General features: G+C 41.4%; 2 protein-coding genes across 5 annotated transcripts in view; one reads left to right on the top strand and one right to left on the bottom strand.

Moving 5' to 3' along the window:
* Positions 1-18,231, top strand: part of STK32A (serine/threonine kinase 32A) — a 114,314-nt gene extending 96,083 nt beyond the window's left edge. The window contains exons 8-13 of the mRNA XM_008523193.2: positions 597-694; positions 7,028-7,144; positions 10,010-10,135; positions 11,082-11,210; positions 14,173-14,237; positions 14,634-18,231. Of these exons, the coding sequence (XP_008521415.2) occupies positions 597-694; positions 7,028-7,144; positions 10,010-10,135; positions 11,082-11,210; positions 14,173-14,237; positions 14,634-14,727 (629 nt within the window). The 3' untranslated portion in view covers positions 14,728-18,231. The remainder of the gene's footprint in view (positions 1-596; positions 695-7,027; positions 7,145-10,009; positions 10,136-11,081; positions 11,211-14,172; positions 14,238-14,633) is intronic.
* A 2,533-nt stretch (positions 18,232-20,764) lies between these two features.
* The window catches only part of DPYSL3 (dihydropyrimidinase like 3), a 110,242-nt gene continuing 105,733 nt past the window's right edge, over positions 20,765-25,273 (bottom strand). For all 4 annotated transcript variants that reach the window (XM_008523191.2, XM_070569294.1, XM_070569293.1 and 1 more), the window contains one exon: positions 20,765-24,072. In XM_008523191.2, the coding sequence (XP_008521413.2) occupies positions 23,984-24,072 (89 nt within the window). In that variant the 3' untranslated portion in view covers positions 20,765-23,983. The remainder of the gene's footprint in view (positions 24,073-25,273) is intronic.

Below are 25,273 nucleotides of genomic sequence, written 5' to 3'. Positions count from 1 at the left end.
TTTACCTTCTGTTGGAGTCAATTCAAAGAACTCTGTTACAAAGTGTCAGTGCCCCACAGTTGATGTAAAACCTCTGTCACAGAGGGCCAACTCCCTCCTTCCCCCTCCCTCTCCCCCAATAGCAGGCCGCAAATGTTGCTCTTGCCTCTTCCAGATGACTGAGATGGAGAGCAATCCAATGTACGTTGCACTGAATTCTGAGCATTGTTTGCAACAGTAATACAGATTCAGGTCCTTTAGCCAAACCTTCCAAATCAAGACAACAAATAGCATCTTGTCAGAGTTCTTGATTTCAAGGTCAGCCACACATCTGAGGACTCATGGGATCCAATAGGTGCATGGTCTCAATAAGAGAAGAATTTGTCCATTAAGGCATGTGCATGCCTGTGTGTGTTGTTGATGAATGATGCTACTGAGAGAGATTAGAAAATTAGACATTTTGCCTGCTGTGAGCAATCTAGTAATGGATGATAAACACCCATAAAAGTGTTTAAACCCTTTACCCTGGTAATTTGCCTTTGGAGGAACATGTTGGGAAAACAGATTTGTTAATGTCTCAGAGAGTAAAACTGACCTGACTTTTCTGTGTTTTTCAGCACCAGAGATGTTCAACTCCAGAAGAGAAGCAGGCTATTCCTTTGCCGTTGACTGGTGGTCCCTGGGAGTGACGGCATATGAGCTGTTGAGAGGCCGGGTACAGTAGAATTGCATTTCTCTTTGGTTATTCTTCCAGCAAGTTCCATTTTTAGAAGGAAAGGATGGATTTTTTGCTAAAAATCAAGCAGTTTGTTTGAGAGGTGAAAGCAACTCTGCCATGTGCTGCTGATCACAACCCTTGAGATTTCTGCACACGGTAATTCACTCTCCTGCATATGGGACCCAGCCTGTGAGTTAACATTAAATTAGGCAGATAAAATTAAATGAATAATATGGATATTATAAACTCCCAGAGAGGGAAAATCAATATGCCTCGCTCAATGTCTTGTATAAATATATTTGTTTAAAGAAAATCATTTTGGAGTCACAGTACAGGACTCTAATTCAGGCACACTTCCCCAAGGCGAGTGTGAATTATTAATACAACACAATTCATGCCCTGTCTCGTTGGATTCCTGTCTGTCATTTGGCTCCTGGGTTCTGGGTTCAGGGGCAAATCAGAGTAGTTTCCTTTTAAAGAAACATTTCTTAAACTAAGAAAATGCCTAGGAAGAATTTTGCTAAGAAAATATTTTTTCTCCCACTCACATTATTTTATATCCATATTATTTATTATTATGGTAGTTCCTTGTGATCTGATGTATCAACATTGTCAGATTCATTTTTCTTTTTTTTTTTTTTTGCTTTGAAAAGGTGAAGAAGAATTACTGTTAGGTTGCTGAATTTTATGTATATATATGTGTGTATATGTTTATGAACATTTAAGTCCTACTCTCTTAGCAAATTTTGATTATACAATACAGTGTTGTCAACTACAGTCACCATGTTATACATTAAGCCCTCAGACTTTACTCATCTTACAGATGAAAGTTTATACCCTTTTACCAACCTCTCCCTATTTCCCCCACTCCTCGGCCCTGGCAACCACTTTTCTATTCTGTTTCTGTGTTTGCCATTTTTTTTTGGATTCCACATATAAATGGTACTATGCAGTATTTGTCTTTCTGTGTCTGGCTTATTTCACTTAGCATAACAGTCTCAAGGTCCATCCATGTTGTCACAAATGACAAGATTTCTTTCTTTCTTATGGCTGAATAATATTCCATTATTCTGTTCTCTTTATGTACCACATCTTCTTTATCCATTCATCTGTTGTCAGACACTTAGGCTGTTTCCATCTCTTGGCTGTTGTGAATAATGCTACAATGAACATGGGAATGCAGATTCATCTTTCTAAAGCACGGATCTGACCTTTCATGTCAAAAAAAATGCTGTTGCTCCCAGTGCCTCATATCACACACACACACACACTCACCGAGTCTCAGATGCCTTAGCTTGGCATTCGTTACCTTTTAGAAGCAGCTTAACTTTTCAGATCCTGCTTCAGTTGATTGACCCTGACTCTAATGAACTCACTTGGGCCTTTTGGACTTCTCCTCTCTCAAGGCATCCCTTGGGCTTTATTACCTCTTGTTCCTTTGCCTGTAGAGATATTTCCCAAGGGAAACCTTGGTCTTCTTAAAAAATCATTCTTCAAATATGTTTGGGAATTGTTAAATTGAGTGAATGATGGGTCTTAATTGTAAGACTTTTCAAAATCTTTATATCTAATGTAGATTAATCATTTCCAAGAAAGGACATAGTATTAGACTATCCCAAATTTCCTTTGTGGGGAAGGCCTTTCTCCAGATCTTTTGATATTCAAATCCTACCCGTTCTTTACAGCCCACGACAATGTGGCACCTTCTCTGAAGAAACTTTCTCTGATCTCTGTACCTGAAGTGATCTGTATCTCTCTCTTCCAAATATTTATGTATTTTATCTCTCTGATGACCCTTATGAATTTAAAATTGTTGGAAAATATAGAAAAGCACAAAAATGAGAGTAAAAATCAGCCACATCCTCTAAGGCAAAAGAAATTCCCAATTAAAATATTAAACACTCCTTTGGCCTTCCAGTGCCACCTTCCAGAATTAACAGCTTGCTGTATTCACTTCCAAACTTTCTCTGTTCTTATAAGGATAATCTATTTTCACAGACACATATATGTACATTAGTGTTGTCATTTTAGCAAAAATAGAATTATGCTTTACCTTTCTGTTGAGACTTTTTTTCACTTAAGATAAAATGTAGACCTTTCTACATCAGAACGATTAAATCTATTTTATTTTTTGGGTTAAATCCATTTTATAAATGTAATGCCTTTGTAAATTTTTCCAGGTATATTAATTTTTATGTTTTTATCTCTTCTATATTATTAGATTATAAATTCATTGAAGGCAAAGCATGTATCTTATGTAATTTTATATTATCCACAGTATTTAGCTTTAAATAGGTACATAACAAATTCATATGGAATGAATGGAGGAGCAAGTCACTACAGATCAATTTGGACACATTCTAGGAAACAATCACCAACTAGGCTGTGTGTAATTATGTTTCAAAATATAGCTAATCAGAAGAAATGAAATACCAACATTTAATTACAACTGTCAACTAAACCACAGAGGAAGGGTGCTAAACAATAATTTCCTCCTAAGCTTAGAAATTTTATTTATAGGAAAATGTATGCCTCAAAGAGAAATGTGCTGGAAAACATCCCCATGGTTCTGAGCTTGATCTCGGTGGTGATGCGTGGGTCCTTTAGTCATTAACCTGCTCTGTCATCTGTCTGTCTCCCAGCTGTCATTGCCATTGTGAAGGCAAGGTCTATATCTTTTCTACTTTTGTATTATCCATAAATATTAGTTTATGATAGGTACATACATAGTTTTGCACTAATTGCACATTCTTAGCTGCAACTCTTTTGCTTTTTTACTCCTGAAATATGACCATAATCACAAGATTTTCTCCCATCTAATATTTTACCTTTTCTACTGTGTTCATTCTTTATATTCTCACCCAATTTGTATGCTGCCATAAAGTGGTTTGATATATCCTGTAATTGCACACTGTAATTTTTCCTTATAGCATGCATTCCATTCATGTCTGTGTGTGTGTGTGTGTGTGTGTGTATGTACAATCTACATAACTATTTGTGGTTTCCCTAAGTAAATGATAGGCTCCACCAATGTAGAAATCATGTCTGTGTTGAACTTCATTGTATCCTCAATGCTCAACAGAGGTGCTGAAACATAGTAGTCATTCAGTAAATATTTGGTAAGTGAGGAAATATATAATTCTAGTAGTTGATGAATTAATATGGATTTTTAAAATTTAGAGCTAGAAAAATAAGTCATTGTGTAAGATAAAGGCAGTTTGTTTTTAATAAGTTGACAGGCCATGAGGATTTAAAAAAAAATGTTAAATGCAGCCATATGACCTTCTAAAGTAAATGAAAAAAACACTCTTAAACCAGTTGCTTGTGGCATTCATCAATTAATTTATTCATTTATCAAATCATTTTGTGTCTTTAGATGACTAAGAAACAGTAGGTTTAGAAGCAGCAATGAATCAAAGAAGAAAATTAGAAAAAAAGAAAAAATATATGTGTACGTGACTATAACCCTAGAAGCCTGAGTATGCCAAAGCTGCCCAGCTCAGAATGAGATACGTGGAAGGGCTCACATGTAGCGCCCTTCGGCTGGTGAAGGGTCAGTAAACGCTGATAAAGTGGCCAGCACTCCCTTTCTGATGTTGAGTTACACGGGGCATTTCTACTATATTGTTACTGAGACAGATGAATTTGCTATGGTCCTTTATTCAGTCTTGAGGGGAGAAGATATGTGGCAAGTGTTTTTAGACCTCATAAGAACATGAAGTTCAGACTCTCTCCTTTTTAGGGGTCAACTCCCAGCACTTCATGGCTCCCTGAATATCTGATGTTGATATGCCATGTGTAGAGTTAAGCCTTTCCTCACATCACCTTTACTGATGACTCATCTTGATGTTTGCTGTTCACATTGATGTCTGCCCTTTTACCCTTGAGTCAATAATAATAAAAAGAGCTCTCCTGTATTGTGTCTGGTATATGTTAGCCACTCAGTTGAAAACTTTACGTGTCTTATGTCATTTAATGTTCCCAAAAATCTCATGAAGTGGTTCATTTTACAGATGAAGCAGCTTCATCTTTTTTTTAATTGAAATTCATAATAGTTTACATCATTGTGAAATTTCAGTTGTATATTATTTCTTGTCTGTCACCGCACAAGTGCGCCCCTTCACCCCCTGTGCCCACCCCCCACCCCCTTCCCCTGGTAACCACTGAACTATAGTCTTTGTCCATGTGTTTGTTTATCTTCCACATATGAGTGAAATTGTATGGTGTTTGCCTTTCTCAGTCTGGCTTATTTTGCTTAGCATAATACCCTCCAGGTCCATCCACACTGTTGCAAATGGGATGGTTTTGCTTTATTTCTGGCTGAGTAGTATTCCATTGTGTATATATATATACTACATCTTCTTTATCCAATTATCAGTCGGTGAGCACTTCGATTGTTTCCATGTCTTGGCTGTTGTGAATAGTGCTGCAGTGAACATAGGGGTACATATGTTACTTTGGATGGTTGATTTCAAGTTGTTTGGGTAGATACCCAGTAGTGGGATAGCTAGGTCATACGGTATTTCTGTTTTTAGTTTTTGGAGGAATCTCCATACTGTTTTCCATAGTGGCTGCACTAGTTTGCATTCCCGCCAGCAGTGTAAGAGGCTTCCCTTTTCTCCACATTCTCCCCAACATTTGTTGTTTTTCGTCTTGGTAATTATAGCCATTCTGACTGGTGTAAGGTGATAGCTTATTGTAGTTTTGATTTGCATTTCTCTAATGATTAGTGATGTTGAGCATCTTTTCATGTGTCCGTTGGCCATCTGTATATCTTCCTTGGAAAAATGTCATTCATATCCTCTGCCTGTTTTTTGATTGGGTTGTTTGATGGTTTTTTTTCGTGAGTTGTCTGAGTTCTTTATATACTTTGGAGATCAACCCCTTTTCTCCCAGTTATTGGGTTGTCTTTCCATTTTGTTGATGGTTTCCTTTGCTTTGCAGAAGCTTTTTAGTCTGATGTAGTCCCATTTGTTAACTTTTTCTTTTGTTTCCCTTACCTGGGTAGACATGGTATTCAAAAAGATGTGGCTAAGACCAATGTCAAAGAGTGTACTGCCTATATTTTCCTCTAGGATTTTTATGGTTTCAGTTCTTACATTGAAATCTTTAATCCATTTAGAGTTAATTTTTGTGAATGGTGCAAGATAATTGTCTGCTATCATTCTTTTGCATGTAGCTGTCCAGTTTTCCCATGAAGTAGCTTCATCTTAACAGAAGAAGGAATTGAAAGTTAGAAACTGAGTGACTCAGTTTAACGCTCAAATCCTTTTGCCTTCAGAGCTCAAACATCTAATTACATTATATTACCTTTTAATAATGATTTACGACAGGGAAAAAATTAAACTCCTCCGTTTCTCCCAGTTTACTTCATCAGTCCACAGTCGTTTATTAAGTATCTTGAAAGTGCTAGGCACTTGGTAAAGTACGTATCCATATTAACTGTCATATTGTTGGTTAACATAATATGGAAATTTTGCTCCTTCAACAAACATGTAATGAGTACCTACTAGGTGCTTGGTCTCTGTGAGTATGATATCGGGCAAAACTGTGAGTATGATATAGTCTCTGGCTTTAAGGAGCTCATGGTTTACATAAAAGAGAGAAAATCCCATTCTTAATGATTCCTTTATGAAATCGAGAACTTAATATAGGTCAAGGCTGCCCTCTAGTGGAAAGCTGTGAAAACTGTAACGAAGCCACCGTTTTCTTTCATTTCTTTTCCCCAAAGTTAAAACTACAGAAGCTGCTTCTCTCAGAAATGAAAAAACTTTTTCTTCATCATAAAATTTGCCACCCCACTCCATAGGACCAGGAACTTGTAGCATTTGGAACTGGAGTTGAAGTTTTCTGGGTAACTTTCTGTCCTGAACTTATGATGATTCAGACAAGTGGAAAGAGGTGTATGGTAAAACTCTGGTTCTCTTTATAATCAACATTTAAATAACAATTTTTAAAAACTTCCATTTACTCAGCACTTGTCCAATATTTTGTGTTAAAACTTATATAGGCTTTCTCACAAAACAGTTCTAAATCAGCATCTCACAGATGTTTTTAGCCCACAGAAGTGTTTTCTTTGGTCCAGCAGAATTACTGGCTTTCACAAATTCTGACATTTACAAGAAACTGTAGATTTCTAGTATCTTTTTTTAAAAAGTAGGAGATCTGGCAACACTGGCCCATAGGGCAACACAACAATCAGCTGGAAGGGATTGGACAATGATATGGAGATTTTACTGATTGAAAATCTAGTTTGGAAACATTTGCAAAGCAAAAGTTTTTTCTTTTACCCTATAAAAAAGAAGACTCTAACTTCTTCTCTCCTTTAAGAGACCGTATCATATTCGCTCCAGTACTTCCAGCAAGGAAATTGCACACATGTTTGAGACGGCTATTGTGACTTACCCTTCTGCCTGGTCACAGGAAATGGTGTCACTTCTGAAAAAGGTAAGGAGGTCTGCCTGACAAAAGGAAGGGATGAAAAAGAAGCATGCTCTCTGGTTTGAGGTTCGAAGTTAGTATTGGAGGAAGTCACAATAATAGATATTTCCAGAGTGGGTTTTGCAGCTAACGGCTTTCAAATACTTGGCTTCATTAAGAAAACGCACATGTCCTCTTGTATGTCCCAAAGCCATCTCAAACTTAGCTTGCCCAAAATGGAGTTCTTGATGTCTCTGTATTTCCTGGACTTTCTCCAATGTTCCCTTTCTCAGTGACTGGCCTCTCCATCTATCCACTTATGCAAGCCAGAAACTGGAAGTCATTCATCATCCCCATACGAATCCATCACCAATTTCTGTAACTTGACCTTTTAAATATCTTTTGAATCTGTCACTTCTCTGCATCTCCACTGCCGTTCTTCCCAATCCTATTGCCATCAAGTTTTACCTTATAACTGGTTTGCCCTTGTATACTTTTTGCATGTGTGAGGAAAATTGGTCCTGAGCTAAGATCTGTTGCCAATCTTCCTCTTTTTGCTTGAGGAAGATTATCACTGAGCTAACATCTGTACCAATCCTCCTCTATTGTATGTGAGACACTGCCACAGCATCGCTTGACTAGCAGTGCTAGGTCCATGCCCAGGATCCGAACCTGTGAGCCCTGGGCTGCCGAAGTGGAGCACGCAGACTTAACCACTACCCTAGGGGCCAGCTCCGTGGCCAAGTGATTAAGTTCGCGCGCTCCGCTGCAGCGGCCCAGGGTTCCAATCCTGGGCGGGGACGTGGCACCACTGTCAGGCCACGTTGAGGCGGCGTCCCACGTCCCACAACTAGAAGGACCTGCAACTAAGATATACAACTATGTACGGGGGGTTTGGGAAGATAAAGCAGAAAAAAAAAAAAACACTACACCACTGGGCTGGCCACTTTTACACACTCCATTCTGTTCTCCATTCTGTCCCATAGTAATCTGTTTAAAGCAAAGCTCATTGTCTTCCCATTGTTCTTGGAATTGAGATAAAAATAATTTGCATGGTTTAAAGATTCTAAGTACCTCTCAAACCTTATTTTGGCCTTCTGTTCCCCTTTTGACTACACATAAACTGGTTTGGCCTTCTTTTTCTTTTCTCTTCCCTCCCCCCTCACATATCAGGCTCTCACCACAGGGCCTTTGTGTATGCTAATCACTCTACCTAGAACATTGCATTCCCTCCCCAGCTCTTCGGCTCCCTCCTTTAAATCAGTGCAACTCAATGTGATTCACTGACTGGTTCAAGTCCATGAATTGTTTCCTATGGGTCCATGACGAGTACAGAAATTTGAGAGAAGCATTTAGGAACTTTTATAGCAATTTGATAATTCTGATGCCTCTAAGCACATGGTCAGTGGACTCATCTATTGAACAGGGGACAAGCCTGTTTGGTGATGTTGAACGCAAATCATAAGTTATACATGGTGTGGAGTTGCATACTAGTCATGCACAGTAACACCACATATTGGTTTCAGTGAGTTGGAAATTATAACAAACAAATGAACAAACAAACAGAAATAATTGGCCCTTGTATCTGGTTTGAGAAGCACAGCTTTGGATCTCAGCTCAAATATCACTTCCTCAGGGAGCCTCCCTCTTGTTGTAAGCGCACCACTATCTTCCTTCATAGAATTTCTCACAGTTTGAAATTATACATTTCACGTGTGTGATTCTTGGATAAATGATCGTTGTCCTCTGAGCGGCATGAGAAGGGACCATTTGGGCTTGTTCACCATGGTGTCCTCAGCATCTAACACAGAGCCTAACAGGTGGTAAAATTTGGTATTTGGATTGACGAGGTCCAGAGCTTTCATCAGAATTTCAAGGTGGCTGTGTTCGCCAAAAAGATGAAGAGCAATTGTAGCGGGAGCTCATCATGTGCATAAAACGATTATGTGAAACGAAGAATGAGGTGCCCAGGAGGATGAGCTTGGCTTTTTTTGAAGAAAGGAAATTGCACAGATTGTGTCTGGTCAAGAAAAAGGGCTTTGGGAGCTAAGGATTCAAACCTGGGTCTCTTGGCTTTGGGGTCAAGTTCCCTGTTTTAGAATAGGGATATTACGATTGGTAATGTCAAAGATGAAGAACAGGGGGGTCATTTTCCGTAAGCAAATTTTCCTCAGTTCCAAGACAGCCCTCTTCACCCCAAAATTCCACCCTGATGATCCATGTCACTGCCAGGAGCATGCTTAAGTGGACCTGACATTTCCCATTTGAGCCACAGGATTGATGTGATGTTGGCTCTGGAGTGGTCAAGGGGGAAAGAAATCTTTAATCTCATTTTGGAAAACCCAGAACTATAACAGTAGACTTAGTTACATCTTATCTATGTCACCCTCAATATATATTGATTAGTTATAAAAACAGCTAAAGTTTTTAGTGGAAATGACTTTCATTTGTAAAATGTGTACACATTCACCACCTAATAAGGACAGATTTTCTCTTAGACACTTTATAGACATGGCCTCGTTTAATCCTAGCTAAACCTTATGAAATAGGTTATTGTCCCTTTTTTACACATAGGTAAACTAAGGTTTGGAGAACAAACTTGGCCATAGTAAGTAGGGTAATCAGGAATCAGAGATATGTTTGACTCAGTAGGACGAGCTATTTTCACTCACCATGTTGCAAAAACCAATTTACAATTCTTTCTAGCCATGCGTGACCTACATTATTTGTTTATGTCTGCATTCTCTATCTTACTTGTGTGTGGCATTAGGGAAGGGGAACACAGCCTTGTTTCTTTCAGTCCTACACTTGAAAACATTTAGAGGGAATTCATATGATTTTTTCCCCATTTTGATCTTCTTCCTAATCTTGGTGGTTCTATTCCATTGGCAGCTACTTGAGCCTAATCCAGACCAGCGGTTTTCTCACTTGTCGGACCTTCAGAACTTCCCGTGTATGAATGACATGAACTGGGATGCGGTTTTGCAGAAGAGGCTCGTTCCAGGTTTTGTTCCTAATGTGAGTCAATCCCAAGAAAGCTATGATAATGTGCCTTCAGTGCACGCTCCTGTGTGTGCCAGATACACATGTAGTCTCATGAGAGAACCACACCAGTGTGGCAAGATCGCCCAGATTCCCATTTTACAGATGAAAAAACTGAGACGCACAGAGGGTAAGTTGGCCTCCAAAGGTCACTTTAGCAAGTGGCTGAGCTGTGATTCTAATCCTGGTCTATCTGTGTCTGGAGTTCTAGCTCCTCACCACTTTTTATGTTTTGCTTTAATTGGGAAGAAACCCTAATCTTCCAAATAGTCGTTTCCAGGAATCTGCTAATTGAGAAAACAATGTTTTCTCTGATTCCAAAGATGTGGAAATTTGCATCCATGGAGTTCTGTGAGTCAAAGGATTGGAAACTGTTGGAGTTGGGGTAGGGTATTATTTTTGCTATTCACCCGTCTTCCTCTGGTAGTTCTCTTCCAGGGAGCTACATTTATAGTGCCTAGTAGCCAAAGGGCAGTAATTCCCACTGCTGACTGCCTGGCTGAGGGACATCTGGGGAGCTTGTTAAAAATGCACTTTCCTGGGCCTTGTGTTCAGAAACACTGACTTGGGAAATCTGGTTGGGGAACAGGGAAGCTGAGCAGAGAACTCAGGTGATTCTGGTCTACATGATCCTTAGGACGTACTTGGAGAAACAAAACCCCAAACTTGAGAAAAATAATTGTAATTTGATTTTCTTGCTAACTCACTGCGGGTTTATTGGGAGTTCGGAAAAATAAACAAAATATAAAATTAAAGAATATGAAGAAGAACGGTGGCAATAAATTATCTAAAACTTAGAGTGGGAATCCCAGCTTGGCGCCCTCGGACTGCTCTGTGAAGACCGTTATTCTCCACATGCGGTCTGCTGTATTTTTAGAACGAGGTAGGAGTCTAAGGAGTGCACAACCTATCTTCCTTGCAGAAAGGCAGACTGAATTGCGACCCCACCTTTGAACTCGAAGAAATGATTTTGGAGTCCAAACCTCTTCACAAGAAAAAGAAGCGTCTGGCAAAGAAGGAGAAGGAGATGAGGAAATGTGATTCCTCTCAGGTGAGCCGGTCCCCACCACATTCAGGGTCAGGCGAATCTTCGTGACAGCTGCTGTTCACTTGAGAGCTTCTGATGGGAGGTCATCTCAGCATCCTGATGATGCTGAATGTAAGACGGAGCTGAGCACCCAGGCTTCGGCCAGGGCAGACCAGGGCAGACCAGGCAGCTTGGGGATCCCAGCAGCAACGTTTCACTCCTGGACTTTCTCTCTAGAGCCATTGACTTGATTGACTCATTGCCCTCTCCCAGATCTCGATTCAAAATTTACATTTTCCTGGGAGAGACTGTAATTGGCCAAGGCTAGGTCAGGTGACTACCCCTGACACAGTGGGCCAGGGGCTGGTTTTAAAGTACACACATGGCTGTTTGGAGCCCCACTCCTACTTAGAGGAATCCCTGGGAGCAGTCAACCCTAGAATGGGTGTCTTTTCCTTGCCATAACCAAAATTTCATGATGTCAAGGCTAGCAGAAGTAGAGAGTGTGTTTTCACAGAAAAGGTGGAATTCTTACATGGTGGAGCAGTATTGCTGGATTTCAGGCTGAGTGAAATTAATTTTGTCACTAACTATATTATTCTCTGTCAGAGTTAGAGCTCAGACTTCAACACAATAACTTGCAGGGATTCAGTGGGATTTTATACACGTGGGTCTATGTATTATAACGATGGTGACGTAATAAACATTCACTTTGCTTCTAATGGTCATCCACTCATCCACACAACTATCCACCCATGCCCCCACCCACTCGGCTAATGGTCATCCACCCTTCCATTCATTTAGGCTACTTTTATTGAGTACCTATTATCTGCCAGGTCCTGTGCTAAACACTGCAGATAGATGTGAGTGATATATAATTCCTGCATTCAGTGACATCCCTGTTCTGGAAGATTGCTTAGTCTTGCGGTGAAGACAGCTCTGCAAACAAATAAGTATCCTCAACGCCCTTAATTCTCTAGTCCTCAGGGTCACTATACCCTTTAATGGTCAATTAACCAAAGTCCACATCCTCTTTGTTCCCAGAACTGGCTTCATGGGAGATTCCCATCCTTCAGTGTTTTCTGGGCCCCTGAAGGAATGCTTGACCATGCCGCAAACCCATCCTGCTTGTTGCTTTTCACTACAACCGTCTTCCTCCTAACGATCTGTTCTTCCTGTCACAACCAACTGGCTTGTCCAGACCTGCTCCTTCCTGGCCCCCCATAGAGCTTGCCTGTTGACAGGCTTTTCTGTAAACAGGCCCCAAAATGTAGCCAAGACCAAGAGATCATCTTTATTATAAGTTTTCTAATGTTTTAGAGAACAGCAAATTGTAACTTTTTACCATGCCTCTCATTTTATTTGATTATCATCTTGATTTTTAATGTTAAGCATATTTTTCAATGTTAATACTTTTCATGTTATATTTTATACATGTTTATATATGTATATATCTAGTTTATATAAATATGCTTTGTTATATATAGTATATATTATATATAAACATGCATATTAAAATATATATTTTATTATGTATATAAATACATAATATATATGTAAATATATAAACATATATAAAATATATGAACATGTAAACATAAAATATTATATAAATATGCTTAAAATTTTGTAATATTTAATATGTGTATATATTTCTATATTTATATATATTTTTTTTTGCTGAGGAAGATTTGCCCTCATCTGTAACATCTGTAGCCAGTCTTCCTCTGTTTTCTATGTGAGCCACCACAGCATAGCCACTGACAAGTGGTGTAGGTCCACGCCCAGGACCCTAACCCAGGCTGCTGAAGCAGAGCACGCCAAACTTAACCACTAGGCCACTGGGGCTGCCCCATAAGATTTTATTTTTAACAATATTTTTCCTAAATCTTGGGGTAAAGCTCCTGCTCCAGGGAGCTGTCAGGTGATGTTTATCCCAGAGCTTCATGTCCCCATGACTGATGCTGGAACCCTTAGGGTTACAAACACCGCAGTTTGAGAATACGAGTGACATATAGCAAAGTCTTTTCTCTCCTTTGTTTTCCTTTCCTCCTACTTTCTCTGAAATTTCCCCTCCTTTTTATAGTTTGCTCTCCTATCACTTAAACATTTGCTCAGGAAAAAAGAAAACTTTCTAGTACTTGAGGACTTAACATTTTCTAATTCCTACATTAAAAAAAAAAGAATGAAAGATATTTTTTCCTTGGAAAAGAATATTTTTCATCAGAAGTAATTTGGAAGTATTTTGTGGCAGACTTTTAAAACATTTGATCTGGAGCTGACCCTGTCCTGGGCCTGATGATTATCATTTTTGAGGTTAAATGTTCTCATTATGATGGAAAAGTCATCAATAGATGTTGAAAGCCAGAAAGCAAAGTGACAATGCAAATGTTTTGCATGTCTGTGAGAAAGTCACAGATACAGAAGGCTCTGTCACAGCAACTGCAGTACAGTTAATCAACTCCAGTACAGTTGTTGAGGGGAACATTCGATCAGAAATCAGCATGAAGAGATGTTTCTAGACTATTCATTAAATCCAAGTGGAACCTCCGAACTTTCCACATGAGGCCCAGGAGATGAGAGGCCAGAATGTAACAACAGCTCATTAAATCCTTGCCCTCACCCACCTTGAAGCTGTGGTTTCTTCTCAGCCTGAGAGGCTGAAAGCCATCAAGCTCTTAAACCATAACCCAGGTCTTCCTTGCTGGCTCATTATGGGGAGCAGGGTGTTGACGTTATTTTCTCCTCTTGCTGTTTCTTCCTTATTTGTCCTCTTATTCTGGTTGGGATCTCACTCCTGCTACAAACATTCAGAGAGCATCCATTTTGAAAATACATTGGTACTTCTTCGATTTGGGCCATTCAGTGAAGAGACACTCAATAGGCTGTTTATTTTATTATTTATTCATTTTATTTATTGGCTGCTTGAGGATCCTCATTGGTCTGCTAACTCTACCTCTATTCTTTTGCAATGTTCACCTGGAAGGCGTGCCTTCTTCAAGAGCACCTTGCGTCTGTCCAAAAGGAGTTCATAATTTTTAACAGAGAAAAGTAAGTAACTTGTGGAAGAAGAGCAGCCTGGCAAATGATAGAGTGGTTCAGCCAGAATTTACTTGCAGAGTCTTAATATATTTTTTAACATTTTTTCCTCTTTCTAATTACATAAATGATGCATAGCAATGATAGACAATTTGGAAAATTCAGAAACCATTTTTTCTTGTAAGAGATTTCAAAAATTGCAATAGGCGAAGTGGCTTAGGATTAAGTTTCTCTTTATGGGAAGGGCATAGGAATTGGGGTTTAAACACTTAAAATCAATGACATTTTTAAGGTTTCCTTGGCTTCTAACTCTGTAAATTATTGGGCTTAATGCTATCATGGCAAAAGCTTAAATTGTTTTCTTTTCCTTTTTAAAAAATAAACCTTTTTTTTTTTTTGCCTCTTAAGAGTAAAAGGGGACTTTAATAAAAGACAAGCAAATCTAGCCTTGGAACACACCAAAGACCCAGAAGAGGAGGATGGCCAGAATAACAACCTGTGAAGTCCTCAACATCATCTTCTTGGGACATTGCCTGGTACCTCAGGCCAGGAGCTTCCGGTTTCCACGTCACAAAGAGCTGACAGTACTTCTCGCCTCTCCACACCTCACACACCTTGGAAATGTGATAAACCTTTGGAAGGAGGCAGAATGACACAGTGAGGAGTCCCTGGGCTCCTGGGAACTAGTTTGACCACTAACTGTGACCTTGAGCAAGTCACTAACCACTTTCTCTGCTTTGGTTTATTCATCTAAAATGAGGTTATACTAGATGAGCGCTACGCTGCCTTTTTACTGCTACAATCCTGTTATTCTAAACAGCCTTTATTTTTATTTTAAAAGGAATATTTGGATGTAGATTTATTTTTCCACTCCTTCTAATCACACTGTGACAAATGGGCAAAGGGACATAGGTGGGTGATTGAGTGAGGCCCTTCAGAGCTAGAAAACTTCCGAAAGAGGTCAGAATCCCCCAGCCCGATTGCGTAGGAGTAAAGAACTCAGTCTGGAGGAAATGACCGGGACCAGATGAGGAATAACACAGACTAATGAGGGCCTTCCAGTGGTGTGCTGGAGTCAGCACACCACATCAGCTTGTGACAGCTAGCAAGAGCCAACTGTGCACATCTGTCCCAATGCCCTGTACAGTGATGCGAAGTCAGGAAGTTGAAACTGGTGATGATGGGAGTATTTATACCATGGAAATTGGCAAATGCTACAAATCAGGGCTGTTAGTTGTTAAGTATTTATTAGCATACTGCTCACCCTCATCTAAGCATGTTCCCTGAGGGCTAATTGTCCACTTAAGATTATCAGAGGCCTGTGTCTGGAGAGGATCAGAAAAGGATATTGATTGCCACATTGAAAGCATGTCCACCTTGTAGTACATCAGAGTTGTACCTTTGTACCTTACCCAGGAGTTATATTCGAAGTTAGAATGTGAGGTGAATTTGGAAGATAGTAAAATTGACCCTTGAGAAATCCTGTAAATTACCCCTAACATAAGGTGGGTATCTTTTCTTGGAGAAGCCCAGTATAGTCAATTACCCTTCAATAATGAAGCAAGTCATTGTTTTTGGTTAGTTTTGTCTTTTATTTTTGGTCTCATTTTTGGCTAATACCAAATGAACTAAAATGTTGAACAAATCATACCTGCCTTTACAGACTAGAATTACCCTTACGGGGCATCCACACATCTGAGAGGTCTAAGGTCACGGAGACTGACTAAGGGAGCAGCAATACTTACTTGTGCTTACTGCAAGAATGGTGGGCAGAATTGCCTAATTATGTAAAATATTCTTGATATCTCACTCTTTTTCTGTATATTTTATTTGCCAAAAACAAAGTTTAATTCACCTAAATGAGATGTGCGTATGATGTAACTTCACCCTCCTGATACACAGAAGATCTTTGCAGAGGAACTATTTTTGGCAATTTCACATGCCCTAGGCAGAGAGTCAAGAAGTGGACAGGCCTGGGGGCGGGCGGTGGGGAACTGTTGTAACCTATTGGCCACTTGGACCACCTAATAACCCTTGTGCTTACTGATGGAGAGTATGGGTCTTACCAAGATGGCAGTAAGCTGGCAACAGGGAAGACCAGGCTGGGGCCTATTTTGGGAAGCCAGACAGATGGAAATAGGCAGGAGAAGTAACAGAGATGGCTGCCTGCTACAGAGGACTTTTCTAGAAGGGAGGTTGCACCGGGACAACTAAACATGGGTAGAAAGCCTGTGCTGAACTTTAACTCGGCAATAGGCCGAGAATTTCTGGCAGAGCTCTGAAACAGTGCCTCTCCACTTAAGAGCAACTATATTTTTGTTAAGAATTAAAAGCCAGCTCTTTTGTTCTATTTGTTTGATTCCTTTTCTCTATATTTCCTGCACATTATTTGTCTAAGCCATTTTGTTTTTCTCTAAACACTGTAAGTGTTGGCCTTGACTAAATTTCATAAAGAGGGGGACAGGTTGACAAGAATGACAGGGTGACCAGATTCTGCTCCAGGTTGGTAACCCCAGGAGTGTCAGCAGCCACTTGCATGTTTACCAATGTCCATCTTTCATTTGTTTGATTGCAGCCCTGATGTGCTGGGGAATTATGCACTCAGTCACCTGCTTCTTCCTCTTGCTGTGACCCTATATGTATCATCTCAAAGGAGAGACTTTGAGAAACAGTTACCAAAGGGCAGTGGGGTCAGGAGGGTCTCCACTGCGAGGAGAACTAATCATTTGTGCCATTTCAGATCTATGCAGTTTATAATGGGATAGGAGCCCAATACAGTCTCTGTAGTTTGAATCCTTAGTTTTTATTTCCGGTGACCTGCTTCTAAGCCTGAAGTACCTCTCTGGGCTTTCCGGAGCCGAGGATGCACTGACTAGCAAGCACAGCCGCACAGGGTCCTACTCACGTTACAGGCCCACAATGTGTTTCAAGGTAGAAAAGAAAAAGCACCACCTCTATCAGTGTAGAACAATGCTTATAAGCACCCCCTACCACTGGAGATTTTGAGCATTAGGACAAAAAAATCTTCCAAAAAATAAAAGGATGCCTAAATCCTTACCATGATTGCTAGTTTCTTCAATCAGATCCTTTGGTTTTATTCCATAACTTCCACTAAAAGTTACTATCCTACCTGGTAGAACATGTCTCGTCTAGATTGGTGACAACCAAGGCTCAGGGCTAAGAATTTTAGAAAACAGGGTGACTGTTGCATCCTTTTGTCTGGTATTCCTGGACTCTTTCTCTCCTAACAGCTTCCTCCTTTACCTGTGTGGAGCATCTGAAAAGTTTGAGGTTTTGAAGACCAGAAGCATCCTGATTGTAACACTTGTACTGCAGCAGGGCCATCCAGCCCAGTGCATTCACAGCGACCCCTAGGGGATGGGTGGGGCAGCCCTGCCACCCTAACACCATGGAAGGAAATGCTAGGCTGGCACAGCTCAATAGCAGCACTGGGTTTGGCTGAGGGCATTGCTAGGGCAGGAAGGAATGTCAAGCAGCACAGAGCACTCCTGAATTAATTAGGGTAACTGAATTAATTAGTGGTTAGGCTTCTTCTGATAGGAAAGATTTAACCAGAAATGACTACTTTATATCATCCTAGCTTTCCTAGATTGGATGGATGAATATCTAACTAGGGAGAAAGAATGTTAACATAGCCAGCGGGACCCCGTGTTGCTGCTTTTGGCTGGCACAGTAATGCTAAGGCTTATATTCTTCAAAATCTGAATGCAAAGGCCTGAAAAGCATAGTGCGCTTGTTTCAGTATCCAGTTGTCCCTGCACCCTGTCTGCACCAAATCCTGTTTCCGACTCTGTCTGCCTGCGATTGCTGTTTCTTACAAGCTCAATGCATCTGATATTAAACATGGATGTTAAAAATCCAAACTTCAGTTATCTATGCTGTTGTCAACAGGCAGCCTTGGATGGGAAATGCGTGCTTCTGTTGAGCTGTGGCATTTATAATGTAAATGTGCCTGCGTGCATTAAAATGTCTTCTGTATACAGTACGCCACTGACCCTTCTTTGTCAGCCATGTGTGTATTGTTTTTCCTAGAGGCTGGGTCATGGGTCCCCAAAGTCTCCTGTTCTTACTTCCATTTCCTGCCATGAGGGATGTCCCTTAGCAGAGCCAAGCTGGTGTTGGAGATGATGGTGTACAACCAGGGAATGCAGCACCACTTAACTGATCTATGCGTATAAAAACTAAACACCTGACCCCTCTAGTATTCACACCTTAGGAAGCACAGCCCAGAATTCTGGGTTTGGACTTTCACAATGACCTAAAGGCCATGGACAGCCCAGGCGCCTCTTTTCACAGCACTCTGCCTTCCTACCCCTCAACATCTTTGTCCCATTCCTTACACCAAAGCTGCAGGGGGATATTCCGAGGCCCATAACCATGGACAGGAAGGTAAGAGCTCTGAACTCCTGCAGCTAGAAGCAACGGTCTGCCTTAGGGGAGACTAAAGGGACCATCCAACTACCTCTCAGACCTACAGTAGCTTAGCAACCAGTAGGCCAGCTGGTTCCTCAGGCTTGTCCTGAAATAAATGGGTTCTTGTAAGTCACACTGTGGGCTCTAAAGTCCTGCGTGATGGGTGCCGTGTTGTCTGGGTCATGTTAAGTGTCCTGTTGTGTTCTCAGCAGCCAGTTGAGCACAAGCAGCATCTAGACCTCTTTTGATTCTAAAGAGTGCCAGCCTTAAGTATGTGATCTCATTTTTGCCGGTTGCCTTGGCCCTTTCATACCCCATTTCCTGCTCAGGATGGGTGTTCCCTTTGAGAGGGCTTGATGGTAGCAGAGCTGATTCCAAAAAGTTCTTTGAAACCAGAAAGACCTTGATATTCCTACTCAGTGTTCTCATTCCTCACCTGGTCAGTGTGACTCAGTCCGCAGAGGTGTGAAAGTTAGTCAGTGTGTGAATTTCACTAACTTAAAAAAAAAGACTTCATCCCTTTTACAGCCCTGCAACCTGAGTTCATTTTAAGCATTGACTATGCCCTTTAAACCCATGCTAATCCTAAGCAGAGCTCAGTTGCTGCCTTGGTCGTAAGGAGAGAGGTGTTTCACCAATCCTGAGTTTGAGCCACAAAATGGGACTATGGGCCAAATCATCAAACCTTGAATGTCAAGTTTAAATAATTCTTTATATGCTCAGGCTAGCTTTGACATGGTTTCTGAGCTTCTGTGTTAAAAGGTACGAGTACTGTGTGCTCCTATACTAACAACGTCGTTCTCCCAAACTAAGAGGGGTTCGTCGCACATAAAAGCAATTCATCAGAAATTACCATCCCCTGGTCCCCTTCTCCACCTGCCCCAACCCACACACATATACTTTGCTGAGCAAAACATTCATGCCCTGCAGGCTTGAGAATGGTGCCATGGCCATCTGCTGTTTTTGGCTGCCCAGCATCCGTCACCTCTTCTTCTAGTAGCACAAATTGTTTTTCTTTGAGAGTCAAATGAAGGGGTCCACTCAAGGTCGCTCAGGGGCTGGGCATGTGGCAAATCAGTCCCCCAGTCTCCCAGCCACAGTGACTAGTTCAATGGTGAATACATGACCCAAGCCAGACCAATCAGAATCAGTCTGGAACTATGGAGGGAGTCTGTCTCTTTCCTCCGAAGTTGCTAAGCAGGTAAAATGGAAACCTGGCGATGCTGATGGCCAGTTTTGCTCCCACATGGAAAGAGCTTTCCTAAGAATGAAGCACTTTACTAAAGGCAAGTACGGCTTAGAGATGGAAAGAATCTGTGCTTGAATCTACCCAAATCCATCCCTGAATTTTCAGTTACACCAGACTTTTAAAAACTCTTTTCGAAAGAATTTTTTTGCATATACTAGTCTAACATTTGCAAAGAAAAATGTCCTGCATCAACTGTAATTGGATCTAATAGTGTTTTCCCAAAAGGGTTTAGTAAAACAGGTTTGGTGGAATGTTGAAAGATGATATAAGAGGGTTCAGTAGTCAAAAAAAAGTTTGAGAACCTGGAAGTAGACAAATTTTGAAAGACATGGGATTTCTCAGAGCCTTTAACTTGATGATATGTACTTTAAATCTCTCAGAGGAGTTGACTTAGTAAATAAGCCTTTCCAATACTCATTAGACAACTTGAGATCAGTTTGCTAAAGAATGTATTTTGGAACATGCTTAGTTTTGAGTTTTCTCAAAGTCTAGGCTTTTAGGAAGAAGCAGAAAATGCTTCAAGGGGATGATAAAAAAGAAAAAAAAACTTTCAGGATCTGTTCTGGACTCAGCTGGATTTATCCCAATGGGCAATGTCTTTTCCACTAATACTAAATTGGGGGATCCACAGAAAAAACTTCAGTCATTCCCCAAAGTTTCAATAACGGTCATCAAACATTGTGGCCAAAGCAAAAACTCGACCTCAACTGAAAAGATAGAAACTCTCCAAATTTTCTGAGGACAACTCTGTTTTCATCAGAACTGCCCCTCTCACTAACCATCTCAGTTTTATTGTGCAAGTTTAATATGGTAGGTGAAATGGCACGTCGCACACAGAAGAAGGCTGGACGACATCTATAATTTGAGTTATTTTAATAACCAGGTTTACATTAACAGTCACTTGATGAACTTTTTTTTTTTTCTTAATCTCAGCTAAACTCAAAACACAGTTTTCTTCACGGTTCAAACCAAACAGCTCTTCACGTTCCAGAGCTGCCTCACAGCTACCACAGATCACAGGGAGATAGTTACTGTCTGTCCATATTCACCAGACACAGAACTGACACCCACACACCATTTTCCAAGAGGGAACTTACAATGGATGCTGGCTGCCCAGGAAAGCCCATGTGTATAGCTGGGACTCAAGCTGGAGTTTTCTAAGGGAGAAGGCTTGGGAAACTTGGGGCAAGGAGCTGGTGGGAATTATCACCCTGTTGGGAAGAGCTTCTCAGGGTGAACAGTCCAGGCTTTGGATTGAGGCCTTTGGAGCAGAGCATGACTCTCTGGGTGTAGTTACGAAGAAAAAGCCACAGGATGATTGGACTTTAAAGAAAACCCATTTTCGGGATAACTACAATCCTGCCATTTTTAGAAAACTTAGAAGAAATATCTCCACGGGATGGCTGATTTAACAGTTCCACAAATACCTTCTCAACTACCCAAGATGGTGACCCTCCCAGAGAGAAACTCAGTTGACTGTCATCTGGGTTTAGGAATAATGTGAGAAGGCTGAGGGGAAGGCAGGTCATCCTTAGAGAGGGGCCAGGCCAAGGGATGAGACAGCAAAAGAAAGCATGGTGGGGAGAGGAGGACCCAGCATGGCCTCCCACACTTGGGTGAGACGCCAGTGAATTTTGAGAGGGCTGTGACTCATTGTCATGTTCTCGTCCTAAACCCTTTGTATGGGGCTCTTAGATGCGTCTCATGGAACAGGACAAATCTGAATATAAATCTTAAGTAACAAGTAATCAGAAATCAAAGCCAAGAAAACAGTGGGAGTTTTCTTGGCATTCTCAGGAATTTCTATGCTTGGGAAGTTAATAAGTGAAGAAAGAGAGGCTTCCTCAGATCATGTTGCCCATCGTGAAGGCATTAAGGGGTTGTTCTACAGCAAGGAAAGCTTGTGTAGAATATAAAGTTCTGGTTGAATGTTTCATTCAGAAGTCCTGAGTGTGACCAAGTGGCTATGAAAGATTTATTTTCACGGCATAGAGAGGTCGCAGAGGGATGAGTTGGACTCGGGCTGGGTAACAGCAGCAGATGGGACCCAAGTGGATGTTCCGACTAGAGTTATTTAACGCGTCTTTTCCTCCATCTGGTGTTTATGGCTGGTACTGCAACATATCCCCAGCCCAGCCAATGAGGTATATAGATGCTTCCCATTTGACACGCTCCCTCTGCCTACAAAACCATCATTCCCAGTTCTACGATAGGCCCCCAAATCTCTGAGTTATAAATTAAGAGCTAATCCTCCCCTTCACTTGTTTCCCTTAAAATAAAGGGACCATAAAAAAGCTTAAAATAGCAAGATTCCCTATTATGAAGAAAAATAAACTTTTTCATGATTAGAACACGTTAGCTTTCAAGGGGAAATCCTCTTCTTTGGCTATTTCCAAATTCCTCTTTAGCCATGCATTTCCTTTTCTCTGGTCTTCAAGTTATAAAAACCTGCAGTCAGAGATAATGGCTCCTCCTAAGCACTTGAAAGGTGTCTGAGGCCTGCTCTTTTCTTCAAAGTACTTAGAGCACACGGTTATGGGTTCTACCAGCTGGATCCCCCAAGCACAGAAGTCTGATCCCAGGTTGAATATATTATTTCTGTATCTGGGCCTCTTGGTTCTATAGATCCTCATCTGGCTTACAGAACTTGCCCCCAAAATTGAATTTTCAGAAGTGGCATGATGGGGAAATGGACACTCAGCTCTGACAGACAAGACAGATGCAAATGCTTCATGCTAATTTCCTCTACGTGCCACATCAGGAGGCTGCATGTCACTTCCACTCACCTTAGGAGATTCTGATACTGAAACAAAAAGTTCCCCCAAAGGATATGCTAACGGTAGGGGAAACAGATGGTTTAGGATTGAAAATTAGAACCAGGGCCACAGAATGTGCTCCCTCTGTTCCAGACTAGCTTTCCCAAAGCCCTGCTTGAGTCTCATAGAAGCTGAGATTACCTAGTACTAGTGAAAGTTAGGAACACCTAAGAAAGTAATTCTCAACAGCAACGAAAAGTCCTCTTCTGTCATGGATGTGCCTGGATCTCAGGAGATGGAGAGAATCAAATGCTCATGGTGGCAAGAGAAGCCCTTTATTCAGGCCCATCTGAGCTCCGATCCTAACTCAGGATGCCAGAGGCATGCTACTCTTCTCGTTTGCAAAGACAGCAGAGTGGAAGGTGATCTCCAACACATGTGGAGAGGGAGGTGTTACTTCAGCGTGGCTGCCCTCACCCTGAGGGCCTTGCCTTGCGCCCAGCTGTTGCCTTTTAAGAGCACCAAAGAGGCAGGGAGAGCCAGAGGCAGAGAAGTGTCCTTTCTTCTCTCCTCTGTCCCTTCCCAGGCCAGGAAAGAGAAGAATTTGAACGCAACACTGAGAAAGAGGCCCGACCAAACACTGGCACGACCAAGAAGGTGGAAGCAATGGTTGGATTTTGGTGTTTTAATAAAACATTCAAAGGAATAAAATCTACTAGGAGGGGACGTGACCAAGTTCAGAACCCAAAGACTGCCTGTCTTCTCCGCAGACCCTGGGGGACTGTGATGAAGTGACGGCTGCCCAAGTGGCCATCTTCCATGGAAATAAACGCACTTCATCAACACAATACACAAGACCCCTTCAGCTCACCCACCCACCTCCCCCGTATCCACCCTACCCCACCCTTGAGCCCTCCGCTTTGCTCTGGGCTCCCACCACCCACTCACCCCAAATAACCTGCGTCCCTTCTATCATTTTCCTGACATCCCAGCTTTGTCTGTCCCCTTGTCATAAGATGCAGCACTACACACGCTCTCGACACTATATAGCAGACTCTTTCACCTTAGTGGCCTGTCTGATTGCATGCATGTAAATGGGGGGGGGGGGTCAAACCAATCAAGGCTATGCATAAACAGAAAACAAAGCAATATTCGTAAAGCTAGGCAAGCGAGCGTAACATTGGAGAAACATAAGGCTTGAGGCTTATTGATTCTTTAGATCGCAACTGTTTGGATTCGCTTTCCTTCTTAAATATTGGTGTACCATTTTGGCTTCAAAGAAATCTCTTCTTGCTTCTGCCCCTCTGCGGAGGGGTTGCTTAACTCAGGGATGTGATGTTAGAACGGCCTCCAGGGGGCGCCACGATGCGCTTGCTGGCGGAGCGGACCCCCTCATCCACTTGGGTGCCTGCAGTTGGCAAGAAATTCCCAGGGAGAAAAAAGGGAGAGAGAGGGGTGTGGACAAGAGAGAAAGTGGATTAATTTTAAGGGTGTAAGATATTAAGTGCCTTCCTACATTCATCTCTCAAGACACTTCTATTCCAGTCTGTCAAGTATTCTACACTTTTCATACCCACCTTCCCGAAAACCACCCTCTGCCAGGAAAAAGCCAGGTTCACATCTAGATTTCACGGGACTCTCAGCATCATAACACAGCTAATAAAAAGAACACTGATAACACTACGAAAAATAGCTGCTTACATTCATAGTGACAGGCAGGGTTTTACATGCTTCTCGGATCCTCTCATTCAATCCTTACCACTATCCTGGGGAGGAGGACTGTTTTATCCCACTTTGCAGAGGAGTGACTGAGGCTTGTGAGGGGTTAGGTCACTTGCCAGGGTCTCAGAGCTTGGGGGGTGATGGTCGGGCCCCTGTGGCCACAGCACAAAAGGAAACAGCGACGTGCATTTATGCCCATTGTAAGTTTAGGGGTCACCATAGCCAGGGAGCAATGGAAAATGGCAAAACACGGACAAAAATTTCTGTGGTTAGCAGAAGGTCACCTCTGGCAACGGCACCTCAAAACTGTCAGCCCTTTTCCTTGTCTTCCTCCCCATCTGTCTCGCTCATTGCTTTTTCTCCCTCTTTCCCTGTTTCTCCCATTTCATACTCTTCTTGTTCCCCCATACTGTTCCCTTTACTTAATCCCTCTCCCTTGTTATCTTGCCTCCGTCACATTTAAATTGTTCACCAGAGATGCAAATCTACATTTATTTTTTCCCCATTTTAAGACTACAGGTAATGGAGCAATGGAATAATTATTTTCTTTTAATATCAGACAGTTCTTAAAGAATAGATAAGATGAATGATCTGGCTAACCCATGGTAAATGTGCTATCAATGGTAGCTATGTTGGCATTATTATCATTATTAATATAATAAATATAATAAAGAGAATATAATAAAAATCCTAGGTTAGAAGAAGTTATTGCAACTTAAGCATAAAAATAAGCTATCTTTGAACCTGGGCAAACAAAGAAAACCCAACACATTGCACAGCTCTCACAGTCTAATGCAGAGAATCATGATCAGTTCATAATGCAAACCATCCAGCCACGCTCCCACCCCCGCCCCGACCAGGTGTGATCTCTAAGCAGAATTGGTCAT

This window comes from Equus przewalskii, chromosome 13, assembly GCF_037783145.1.
Source record: "Equus przewalskii isolate Varuska chromosome 13, EquPr2, whole genome shotgun sequence".
In the NCBI taxonomy this organism is placed as follows: domain Eukaryota; kingdom Metazoa; phylum Chordata; class Mammalia; order Perissodactyla; family Equidae; genus Equus; species Equus przewalskii.
Note: the sequence above shows the minus strand (reverse complement) of the source record. Positions and strands in the feature narration are given on the sequence as shown.